This window comes from Lemur catta, chromosome 1 (genome assembly GCF_020740605.2).
Source record: "Lemur catta isolate mLemCat1 chromosome 1, mLemCat1.pri, whole genome shotgun sequence".
In the NCBI taxonomy this organism is placed as follows: Eukaryota; Metazoa; Chordata; class Mammalia; order Primates; family Lemuridae; genus Lemur; species Lemur catta.
Window position 1 is genome coordinate 271988593 of NC_059128.1, and position 13296 is coordinate 272001888.

A 13296-nucleotide genomic window follows, 5' to 3' on the forward strand; every position below is an offset into this window, starting at 1 on the left:
AATCTGAAAAATCCCAAATCTGAAACTTTATAAGCACTGACATGATGTCACATGTAGAAAATCCCACACCTAACCTCATGGGAGGTTAAAATGCAGTCAAATTGCAGTCAAAACTTTGTTTCATGCACAAAATTTTTAAAAAAATTGTATAAAATTACCTTCAGACTATGGGTATAAGGAGCATATGAAATATAAGTGAATTCTGTGTTTTGACTTGGGTCCCATCCCCCAAATATGTTATTATGTATATGCAAATATTTCAAAATCTGAAAAAGTCCAAAATCCAAAACATATCTGGTCCTAAGCATTTCAGATAAGGAATACTTAATTTGTACGTAGACCCTTTGCATAGTAGCCAAATCAGATCTATTGGTTTTTCAAAGGGCAGCCCGGCCTCTTTCTCTTCTACTTTTATAATATATATCTAGAAGGAAGTAGAATCTCCTCTGCTTTCTAGTAGCCCATTTCCCAGTACTTTAACTCTCTTTTTATTTCAAGACTGGGTCTTGCTCTGTTGCCAGGGCGAGAGTGCAATGGCGTCATGTTAGCTCACTGCAGCCTCCAATTCCTGGGCTCACAAGATCCTCCTGCCTCAGCCTCCTGAGAAGGTGGGACTATAGACACATGCTACCAAGGCTATCTTTTTAATTTTTTTGTAGAGATGGGGTCTTATTGTTGCCCAGGCTGGTCTCAAACTTCTGGGATCAAGCAATCCTCCTGCCTCGGCCTTCCAATGTGCTAGGATTACAGGCATGAGCCACTGCACCCTGCCCAACTCTTTGATATTAGCAAATTAGGTAAATCATTTCTGATATTTTTTCAGATATACCAAATTCTACTTTTGGCAGCGTCCTTCTGCCATGCGTGCCTTGCAAGTGACTTTCCAGATTTCTGACAAGAACAATGATGAATCACTAGCTTGGGGTAATTTGTGTCTCTTCATACTATTGATTTTAGGAAAATATTTTCAGAAGCTTGGAAAGCCATATAGTTAATGTCATTTGTCTTTAAGACATCACTGTCCAAGGAGGAAACAATCACCATGCTTTATATGTTCAGTAAATCAATGACATAGTTCCTAAAATGGAAAGAATGTTTTAAACCCTTTTTTTAACCTAGAGGAAAAGTAAATTCTACTTTTTACATTACTCTGCTTTTTAATAAAACTCTAGGTATAGTATATTCTTAATACAATTAAGTTTTTTTATTTGTTATTATTATTAATTATTAAAATTTGCTGCATAATTAAGGCCTATTTTTGTGAACCAGTAATTACTGTTATACAAAGAAGTGTCCATTTTTCTCTTACCCTTAGTTTTTGCTTCTAAATTCGTATTCTTCATAAGTCAAAACAGTCCACTCAATCCTGGGGTGACAACTTCATTTTTGGTATTCTGAGTGTGAAACCTTGACAAAGGTGTTTTTAGATTTTATTTTGGTTACAACTCTTGTTTTCCTTTTATTCACATGCACTTTTACCTCCATCAGTATTTCTTAAAAAGAGGCTTTAGCCCCTTCACTGTTTACGGATCAGGTATGTGACTTTGAGCAGGTAATTTAGCTTCGGAAGGTCTTGTTCTCTTCACAAGTAAAGTAAAGGCCTGAACTTCATCATCTTTAAACCTACTGAATCTATTTAAATCCATTTCTTTTTCATGAGAACTAGAGTATCTGAGATTTGGTAATAAAGGTACTAAGGGTTACTCTGTAACCAAAGCAGAAATAAGTTTCATTACTCTGGGTAATTAAAAAGACCTGAACAATGAAATGCCCTTGACACTGAAATTAAACCCACACCAGCCTAATTTGCCTTTGGTATCTTGGAAGACATTCCAGGTTACTGGAAAACTTCGGGCATGGATGGGAACATTGCCCTTCATTGGTACAGACACAATAGTAGACAAGAATTCTCTAGGCTTTTTTGTTTTTATTTCTCCAACCATAGTCCAATATCAGTACATGTTCTTGTGATCTGTTTCTATCTCATCAAGTATAGAACAGAAAGAACTAAATGATATTCAAGTATTCTGGTTATCAGAATTTCAGATTAAGGAATATTTATTTTATTCTATAAATGATTAATTAATAGGTAGTTAGATTGTATTCAGAAAGCAGTATTTTTTTTTTTGTGTGTGTAAAGGCAAGAGAGGATATTGCATATACTGATCCGAGTGTACTAAATTGAGCATAGCGGGAATGATAGCTAATTGGGGACCAAAGAAATTGCTTTATGCTGACTGCAAAGGGCCCAGGGGTTCCTTATAATAAGATTATGTCCTTATAAATTTTATATCATTTAAAAAATTGTCCAACATCTTTTTTTTTTTTGGATAGACTCTATTATTATGTACCCCCAGTATAAGGTAACCACTGAAAACACTTTCTCAGGTTCTTACCTTGAAGAAGGTCATTGTTGATCCATCTCTGACTGCCCCATATTCTATCTTGGTTTGCTTTGCCAGATCATCTGCTGAATCTATGGGGGATTCCATTCTCTCTACTGTCAAGAAGGCAGCCAGATTGGCAGTGTAGGATGAAATGATGATTAGGGTGAAAAACCACCATATCCCTCCAACTATTCTGGTCGATAGAGCTTTGGGCATCAGCTCTGATCCTGTGATGGCATCATCAGAGTGAGGGTGTTAAACACAGTCAGAAGGAAAGGGAAGACTTACGGTTAAACACTATTATAGATAGTTTTGTATCTTGTATGTAGATAAAATAAATGCATTTTCTAGGAAATGGAGAAAAATCTAAGTGATCCTCTTTCAAATCATTAATGACTACTACTGGTTAAAATGTAATTTGTCAATAGTTGATAGTATTAAAATGGTTTTAACCCTGAGATATTCTACATCTAAACTTTAGTTTGTTTAGTTACTTAGAATTGAAAAGTCAATTCTAAGACTTTTGTCCCTTTATTACTGTCTAAATGCATCTTGTAGTGTGAAGTAAATGTTCTAGGTCTTTGTATAACTATGAAAAGCTTTGAAATGCTAACTTATTTCTATTTAAGTTTAAGGAATGGGAGAAACTTTTGAAAGATTTACATATTATGCCATTTATTGCATGTACTTTAATAAAACATTGGAATCTTACAAATAAAATGAAGATACAGTCATCTTTGACAATGGGCAAATAATTTTCTATAGTTTTATGTTACTTTTACAGTCATAGTTATTTTTTTAATGTAGAGTCTTATTTGGCTAAAAGAATACATTCCCTGAAAAGCATAATTTTGTCCTTAAATAAAATACTATTTTTTAATTATACTTCAAATACTGGGTGTTTCTTGGGTAGGAAGAGGACCTTCCTGGTAAGAATACACATTTTAGATGTCATTCAGATGGTTAGTAATTATTTCTTAAAAATAACATAGAGACACTTAATGTCTTTACCAAGAAAAACCTTCCTCTCGAAAAGAAAGGGCTCATGGGCTAAGTTTACTTACACAAAAGATAAACATCTTGAAATGATCTATCTCAATTTTGGTCACACTGAGCTGTAGAAGTCTATAAATCCAGCAGCAGAATTAGAAGGGATGAGAAGTCCAATTAGAGTTCTCTATTATTGTACTGATTCATGACTGGATTTTGGCTAGTCCACTTGCCTGAAATTCAACTTTGGTTCTATGTTTAGCATTTCCTCCACGAATCTGAAGGTGTGACGGAGTTTATGTGACCAGTTAAAAAGTGGAAGAAAAACATTCTAAATTTGAAATCCCAAAGAGTGAAATACAACAGGTCAAATATCTGGTCTACAGGATCTTTTTGCTATACTGATAAGGTGTTTTAAAGTTTTACAGTTTATAATGGCTTAAGATGGAAAGGAAAATTGAATTTCACCAATCTACCAATAAATGAGCTTATGTTCAGGTTTAGTCTATACACAGATGCACGTATGGCTCGTGAAATCAAAGCCAGCTCAAGGCTAGTGATAAACAGAGCAAGGTTAGTAGAGTTTCTGAGCTTTGAATTAACAGATCTATTCTCCTAATGTTGTTAGGTATCTTTGCACTTTATTCCTTTTTAATGAAGTAAATGGTTTGAGTGCAGTTTGTATTTCCTTCTGTTGTTTGTTTGAATTTGGGTGTGTAATATTACACAGATTCATAATAGTTTCCATTAAATTGCCTCTAAGGATTTAGTGAAATAATTTGTTGCTGTTGTTTTAATACTGTGGTTTAATGGGATTTATATGCCTGTGGGTATGTGTTTAATGCCCAAGGTTGTTTCATATCTTTGTACTTAATTGATCTAGTAGCCTTGTGGCAATGTGATGTTATTTTTGCTCTTTAGTTGGTTATCATTAAAATGCCATTTATTTCATAAAATAGCCATGAGAAATAAATAACACAGTTAATAGATATATTTTTCTTAGCTTATAGGTACAGAATTTCTGCTGTAAATTTATTCTAATGTTATTTGGTTGCACTTATGAAAAGATAAGGTTTTAGCTTATTTACACATTTATATAATTATGTATTAATAGTATATGACAGTAAAACTGGACAGGAAGATGATCAACCAACCAACTGTTGATATGTAATAATATAAATTCCCATCTTTCACACTTTAAAATGCATGTTTATATTTTTGGATGAAGTTACCTTGGAAATGTAATAAAAATATTAATAGAAAACTATTGAGATTACATTTTAAACCCTTGGTAGATGGTATCAGTTATTAATAAATTTCTCAATGTTTCTTGATGTTCTCAATTTCCACATGATTTTGTGAATTTCATGACTCTCAGTGTTAACTGATGTACTTAGAAATGGCTTCTTTCACGTAGAGATGATATGCATTAAGTTCAGTACTCTAGAGGATGAAGTTATGAAAGCAATAAAAGTAGAGGAAAACATCATTAGAAAATATTCAGGATGAGAGACAATACTTGCTGACGTCTCTTTAGTGCCTTTTACGGCAGACATGACAGCCAATCCTGATCCAGACTTTGCTCACGCTCTGCAGAAAAGAGAAAGTCTGAGCATCACATTAAAGAAAAATTAAAAGAAATGGTTTTCCAATTGAGTACAGTGACAAGCTTCTGCTAACAAGAGACAGTGCAAGAGAGGATAGCATGTTCAAGGCCACATGCTAAAGACAAATGCACTAACAGTCACAAGCACCACAAGTTTGTTCATGGAAACATTTGTTGCACCTGACAAATATTTGTAAACTTCTTGAAAGACAAGCAGAGTCTGGTTGGGGCTGACTGTCATGTACCCAAGGTAGTGGTAACAGACACTGCATCCCACAGTTTGCTGTGGGTGATGGTAAACTCCAAACGGGCAGAAGATGACAGAGAAGTTCTGGGGGTGGGTGTACTCACATGACAGAAGGCAGTCACAGTCATACACTTGCACAGACCTGCTGCAGGCTTTGTGAAACTTAAATGTATTTTTTTCTATTCTAAAAATGGAAGATGGCAGGATATAGGGAGGGGTGTCTCCTTTACTCTGAAAGTAATTTTTCTCAAGATAAATATTCTAAAAATTAAATGCACTGGTAAAGTAGCATATGGCTTCTAATGGGGTTTCTTGTAGGATTTATAGCTCTGTGCTATATTTTATGCAAGTAATTTCTAGTAAATCAGGTGATGTCTATACCTATTTAGCAGTGCCCATACAAACTGCGCTTAATTGTATAACAGATGATTTGCTCACTTTCCTAGACTATCTAGTATTTCTACACTAGAGATTCTTTCTCTCTCTCTAATTTGAAGACCCATAATATAAACATTTCAAGTAGTATAGTAACAATTCCCTAATGAGAAACCTCAGGGTTCACCCCCAAATAGCAAATGTGTTTAATGTATATCCCAGTTGAAGTTTCCTTTGCCAGTGTATTTTGCAGCTTATAGTCAAATGAGCAGATATTCCAAACACAGCAGCATCTGTGACTTATGATTTTCTTAAATTAATGCATTTAATCTTGGAAGTTTTCCTACACCATATGCCTGGAATCAAAGCTGAAGAAAAATCCACAACAGAGATGGAGTTTTTCCAAAGGTTAAAGCAATTTATTTCTTCCCCCCAACCAAAGCAAAATCCCCCCAAATCATAGAAAAAATATAAAAGAGATTACATTTCTATGGTTGAATTTTATTTTCCCAGCCCCTACAGTTTATTGTTGCTATGGTTACCCATTGAGGGAGAGTGTGAACTAGCACTGGGAGGCTACGATGAATCTCAGTAGGGTTTGTCAGATTGGTCATTAGGTGCAAGTTCCGGGTACTGTCAGTAACTGGAGAAATCTAAGTGAACTTAATCTTCAAAGGATTTAAATTCCACTCTTTTTAAACCTTTGGCTTGTGGAGTTATGGCCATAAAGGAAAGGACTGACATCTTCATCTATGCAAGTTTGTAAACAATTTCTAAGGTACTTTATCCTTTGCTACCCACAGGAAAATTTGTATTCATTGCTTGATGAAAGCGTTTTAGATATGTAGCAAGAGAGTTTCATTTAGGTCATATTTTTTGCTTTTTCTTTGTCTCCAGAACTGGCTAGAAAGTCAGTTGCTATTTTTTTAAATTGTGGAGATGGTGTTTGAGCCTACCCTCTAGCTGTGGAGTTTACCAGCACGAAAGCCTGTCAGCAGACTGTGGGATGCGTGTGACAAAGATGGGCAACCGGAGTACCTTGCTGCATGAGAGCTCCAACTCCAAACCAGAAACTGTTTAGTAAAGTAAAATTGTTTTCCACCACATCTGAGTCAGGGTTGCACGGGTGGGGGTTATACCACTCATAGGGTGTAAACCTGTGGTAGTTAACAGAAACAGTCTGTCAATATCAGATAAACGCATGGGGGCACCGAAAAAAACCTGCTGAGCAGAGCAGAAACGTCAACAGTTAATGATGAATGCTTCAGACCAAAGGAGGAAATGCCGTGTTCATAAACTTACAGCTTTGGGAGGCAAAGTGCAAAGAAAGAGCCTTGAGGCGTTAGTATTTACCAGACTTCTTATTTCTAGGCAAAGCCCATTGGTCAGCTGGAATTGTTCTTCTCAGATCTGTCTACAGAATTCTTCTGGGTTCTCATTCATTTCCATTTTACTGACCAACTAGATGAGCTGTAAAGAAAGGTTCACTCATCCCAAGTATTCACCCCACAAAGTAGCGATGAGCATGACAGACACACGCTTGTTGCGTAGGAACTAGTGTCAAGATACCATGTTGCTAAGTCCTGGGGCCCACACGAAGAGGAGGGGTGACTTGCCTTCCAGGGGTTTCTATGGACAGATGCTGAGCAGAAAGCTAAGTGGTCTAGCAAGTTTGCAGTGCATCAAAGGGGCTGGCTGCAAGGCTACAAAATATTAGGGAACAAAAAGAAGAACTGGATTTGGGATGTATTGGATATTTTTAGGATAATACATGGGAAAATATCACAATCCTTAAATGATGAAACAAAGTTTAAGTTTGGAAGCATCATGACCCAGGCCTACTGGTATCTTAGTATTAACTCCATAGCCTGCCTCACTGGAGAATTTTAAGTTCATAATTTCTTCTTGATTTGTTTTTAATATAATTATTTTCAGAACTATCACCTGTGGTCACTTAATCACCAACGCTGCTTAGGTAAGAATTATGTTTTCTACAGCATTATCTTAGGTCTACCTACAAGGTGGTGAGCCACCGGCAGTAGCATTTTCTGGAAAAACAACTGTAGTCTAGGAAGTTGACCTTGAACAATTCACTCAACCTCTCTGGCCTCAATTTCCTCATTTGAAAAGAGAAGGGAATCCAAGTATCTCTGGGGGTAGGCGTGGGTGGGCGGTGGTGCTTAAAATGAAAATCTGTGGAACTGAATACATTTTTGGTCCTTTCCCTATTTTCTAAGCATCTATTTGACCTATGTAGCCCAAAGAATGTCTCTGCTCTGTGATTATTTTGGGGAGCTATCTTGCCAAGCCGTGCTTATTTTTCCAAAGAAGCATTGGCATATACTCAGCAAAGTGATCTGTAAATGATTTAAAAGGCAGTAATTCTTAGCACCGGAAGTTTTGCCATTTGCCATTGGGTCCTTTGAATGCAAGCAGGAGTGTTAGAGCAGCGTTAAAACACCATAAAGCCAGTGAGAACATATGGAATGCTCTCCAGCCATAAGGTTTCAGCGGTAAACAATAGCAGGTTGCTGGGACAATGGGGAGAACTGGGCTTGAGGTGCATACATTATCTAAAGCGAAGAGCAGGGCACACTGTGAATCATGCAGAAAGAACTGGGCAGACAGTTCCTCTTAATGGAAAACCATTCTCCAAACCCCTGGACACCTTCTGGAAAGTGCACAGTGTCTCCTCATTGAGTCTTAGGGGAACTGGGAAAATAGCCTTGTGGTCCATCCCACCATAATGGGATAAACCCGACTCATTACTGTGGCTTCTCCGCAGCTGCAGGGTGCAAGGTGCAGGTTCCTACAAAGCTTACGAATAGAGCTTTAATTGACAATGCCATGCCAATACATTTCAATTAATGTTTAAACAATATAATTAAGTTTTGAATTTATACACTCTTATAACCATAGTAGTTTGCTGAGCTGAAGAAGTGAATACCAATATTAATGAACCTACTAATTGAAACAGTATGCAGAGTAAAGATGCCGTTGCTTAAACAGTATCATTGTCACTTGTATAGTAATTTTAAAATATTAATTGCAACAAATTAGGAGGCTTATGCATTCAAGATAAGGTTTTTTTTTTTCCCAAATAGACCATAAAACCTGGCAACCACCAGCCCCCTGATATTTTGGCATTTTCCCACCAGATATGCTCCCATCAATGAGCTCACTACTTCCCTCCTTGGAATGCTACTTTTCACTTCATCTTGTTTCCATATTTCATACTTTGCACTTGCAAGTGAGCAATTAATCTAATTTTCTGTGGCAAAAAGAAAAGCTGTCTAAACACCAATGTGATTCTGCCTGCTCTGCAGAGATATTTTAGGTTCTTTTTCTCTTCAGGATTCTGACTGACTTCGGGAGCGTGAGGACTGGTGAATATTAAACGATGACATGATGCTGTGCTGTAAGACACTGGCTTTCTATAATGCAATAGACCTACCTGTGCCTGGATGTAGATATTTCAGCTTGGAATTCCTAACAGGTGCTTAAATAGCCAGTGTGACAGCAGTGTCAGCATCAGGAAGTCTGGGGGAAAGATTAATATATGACCTACACCTGTGATAATCTGAAACTGCTATCCCCAAACGACTCTCAAGAAATCAATACTGATCTTTAGTAAAATGTTAGAGAAAGGGACAAATGTGCTTAGAAACTATGTCAGAACTTGTACGTAGAAGAGTAGCCTTATGCTGAAATGGGAAGGCTCGTTTAGGGTTTATGCTCATATATGCCAGGTTTATAATGGAATGAAAGATATGAAATGATCCTCACCCTGAAGTTTTCTAATGAAACTTTTTATGGCTGAGAGTGGACATTAGGGTGCATTGAGGAGTCGGAAATCATTCATCTTTCAAAGAAAAATGCTCTATTTGAACTTGTAATACAATGACTGGGTTTGTACTATAACCTTAGAATTTGCTTTCAAGAGTATCTTTGCTTGTTATTTATTTATTTTTTTGCCAAATGACAACTTAAAAAATGTTAATTCTTAAGAAGAAAAACATAAATCATAAAATGTAAGCATGCATTCTATGAGGACATTTGTTCTATTTAAATTGTATTTATGATGGACATATTCTTTAGTGCTAGATATTTTTCAAAAAGTAGGAAAATATGCCAACTACAGAACTAAAACCCAACATACACGCTTATTAAAAGCCATAGTAATCAAATTTTCATATAACTTTCCTTAGTTTGACCCATTAATGTCTACAACTTTATAAATTTAATTCAGGTTAGTGAATGATTTTTAAGCATCTATTTAGTGAGGGCATTAGCTTAGATGCAGTGATGGAGCTTTATTTTTCCCCTTTAAGAGAACATAAAAGGATACTTCAAAACATAAATTCAAAAGCCTCTCTAGAGCTAAAGATGATTGTGCAATTAACTATTTTTCATTTCTATGTCACTAGCTTTGACTACAGACTACTAAGATGGTAACCAAAACTCATTTTACATCTTAGCTTATGGGTGCACAGAGATTGAGGTCAGGGTCTCAAACTGCCACAGAGGGAAGTAAAAATGGATGGGCACACCTACTCAACTAGAATTTTGTTTTGGGGAATCACCTCTGAAATACATTTAGTGGCTTTATAAAGTAGAAGCAGGGATGGATTCCAAGGTGTAGAGAAGGTGAATGCCGTTGAGAGTACAGTCTCTGTGACAGTGCACCTGTGAACTGCAGAGTTATTTTCTATATTTTTATATTTTGAATATTTTATCATCATGCTGTTTGCAAGTTTGCATTAATCACTTCCCAACCAAGACCCAGTGCAAGAAGACAATGGAAGGTGAGACAAGGAGAATGAGCTAAATACAGAAGGGCTGGTCTATAGATGGTACTGTCAGTGAGTAGGGATTGATGTGTGTGTGTCCGGGGTGCTGCTATTTTAGTAGACGTAGAATGTGTGAAGTCAGAAAGTGTAGAGGTCTGGGTCACCAAGAGCTTATGGTATAACAGACAAAAGAAAGAGAAGAAAACCACTAAATGTTACACTATTCTGACATACTCTGATGACAGAAATAAGGTGATTTAAGTGTGCCTTAAAAGGTCAAGTGTAAAAGGGTACTTTCAGCCTGTGTGCTGGTGAGAACTTTTGGATGCTGCTGTGTTTTTGCTCCCACTGACTTTGGTCAAGTCACCATAATAAATAATGTATTTGCTCATCAACAGTGTCTTGCCTGTTCTACTCATCAGCTTCACTGCCTAGACAGAGCCACAGACTGGCATGTATGGAAACTCACTTCTCTGCTGCCCTGTGCTGCTTGGATTGCTCCACTGGTCCTAATATCACCCAACAGGTGTTGGGCTCAGGGCAGAGTATGCAACAACAAATTAACACAAGATTGCTTGTTAGAGGGTACTTCACCTTAGGGTAGTCATTTATTAAATGGCTATTCCAGGGCAACATTAACTTTACTTAGAAGCCAATAATGAGAAATATACCTCCAAAGGTGAATAATCTATTTTTTCTTAATTTGATTTCCAAAGCAATATTTTCTTCGATTGTTTCAAGCATGGTTTCTCAACCTTGGCATTATTGACATTTTGTAGTGGATAATCCTTCATTTTGTGTGTGTGTATGTAGGGGGGCAGCACTGTCTTGAACATTTTTGGGTGTTTAGCAGCATCCCTGGACTTCATCCACTTGACACCAATAGCACTCCCCACTCCTAGCCGTGACAAACAAAGAAAAATGTTTGCAGACATTGCTAGATGTTCCCTGGGGGACAAAATCTCTCCCAGTTGAGAACCATTGATCTAGAGTGTTAAAGTATCAAAGGATAATATCACTATACATACTCTCAATATTTTATTTTCTGAAGTAAGGCATACGGGAAGAGAGCTTTGGTCCCTATTTAAAGTATAAAATCTGGGATTTAGTAATGTTACACTTTATAAGGTGTAGAGAATTTTGAAACATTCGTTTCATGTTGAATATGTAAATATCCACATGTGAGAGCACAATTTATTCAGGTTGCTCATGTCTGCCTTGTGAATCTTTAAGACCTTTCCAGCCTTGGTTATTTTTCCAAGCTTTCTTTATGATTACACCAGGGAAAGAGTTACCTGGCATTAATCAAAACCAGACAGTGGACAGTGACAAAGAGCTAGCATGAAGAAATATTTCTCTTAGAAATTCCTAGAGGGAAAACAAAAATTGATTAGGGGAAAAAGTTCACTGAGTTTTGTTGAAAGGCGAAAAGATGGAAAACAAGCAGGGAACATACAAAAGCAATTATTTTTTTATGTGGTTTATCTAGGGATAGCAAATGTTTAAGCCAACAGAAAGATAAAACAGCTGTTTTAAATTCAGCATAAAAGGTATTTAGAAAATATGATCTACTGAAAGGTGTGAAAATCCTTTAAAGAATTGTATAGAGCAAAATGGTTAAATATAGAGTTAAATCTCAAAAAATTAAACCTCAATGGAGTAATGTAATAGCAGCATAAAGATTTCATGCCTCCAGGCTCTATATGTAAGCAACTTTTCCTTTCATTTTATTTCTAGCGTTGTTTACTCTCTAATGTTTGTAAAAATAAATTTCATAGAATTTTTCAAAGTATTTTTCTTTATTCCTGAGGATTTCACAAACTTTTTATTCCAGTGTTTTTTATTTGCTATGATAATGCCTACCTAACTTTTTTCCTGTTTTGCATATCCAAATGTTCCAGGGGTCAAATATCTTGAATATTTTATTATTCTTATTAAAACATTTTAGATGGCTTATTAGTTAAGCCATGGCTTTTGTTGTAGTATAACTCAGAGAAAATGGATAAGAACCATTTTATTTTGCTTGGAATATGGATAAAATTAAACTAATACTAAACATTTTCTTCTTACTCTCTTTTAAAAGTAACTTTACAAATAATTATTAATAGAAGATATTCATTTACTGAGTGGCTTTTATGTGAAAACCTTGAGAGAATAGAACACTAGGTAAAACTAAAAGTGCACTTTAAAGTTCTTAATTTTTGTCTACTTCTAGAACATACAGAAATCTGAGGCCAACCTATACCTGTTGTTGTGAATTCAGCAGTTCTTGAACTTACCTTGCAATCACAAAAAGTACACAACTGACTCCCAAGCAGGCTAAGAGCACATACATCCAAATATCCGGAGACAGGGGGTTGAGGAAGGAGAAGACACCTGGGTTAGTACCATTGGGTTTCCGGTAGAGAATGCTGATGCCCAGGGTCATGAATGGTTTGGAGAAGTCGATGACTTTCTCCCGCACGTAGGTGATCGTTAGAGGAGCCACGGCCAGGTCAGCTTTCTGCAACGCAAGTCCAAAATTGTCAGGTTAGTTAGCTTTTTTGCAAAAGTCTGGACTGTTCCTTAGAACGCCGATTCCCATTGTCAACTCCAAATGCTTCTCACACAGGCAGCTTGTGTGGCGATTGGCTCTCATACAAAAACAGTTCATTTACACAGTTATGTTCATGAATTAGTATTTATCAGCAAAGAGAAACCAAAGGTATAAAACATACATACACACACACAGACATATATTCATCATTCTGGAACTAAATGAAGGAAAAAATGCAGAAGGATGTCTCTAAAAAGATGTGAGAAAAAGAAGGAATCAGTAACTCGGTGATAATATTAGTTGACAACATGAGATTTTTCTCCGAGCTGAAGACTTTAGAATTCTTAATTTAATTTAAGATACTC

At 36.4% G+C, this 13296-nt stretch overlaps 1 protein-coding gene across 9 annotated transcripts in view; it reads right to left on the bottom strand.

The window, feature by feature from the left end:
• The window catches only part of GRIK1 (glutamate ionotropic receptor kainate type subunit 1), a 378899-nt gene that overhangs the window by 32863 nt on the left and 332740 nt on the right, over positions 1-13296 (bottom strand). For all 9 annotated transcript variants that reach the window (XM_045540531.1, XM_045540530.1, XM_045540527.1 and 6 more), the window contains 3 exons: positions 12675-12898; positions 6644-6762; positions 2397-2614 (listed from right to left, as the gene is read on the bottom strand). In XM_045540531.1, the coding sequence (XP_045396487.1) occupies positions 2397-2614; positions 6644-6762; positions 12675-12898 (561 nt within the window). The remainder of the gene's footprint in view (positions 1-2396; positions 2615-6643; positions 6763-12674; positions 12899-13296) is intronic.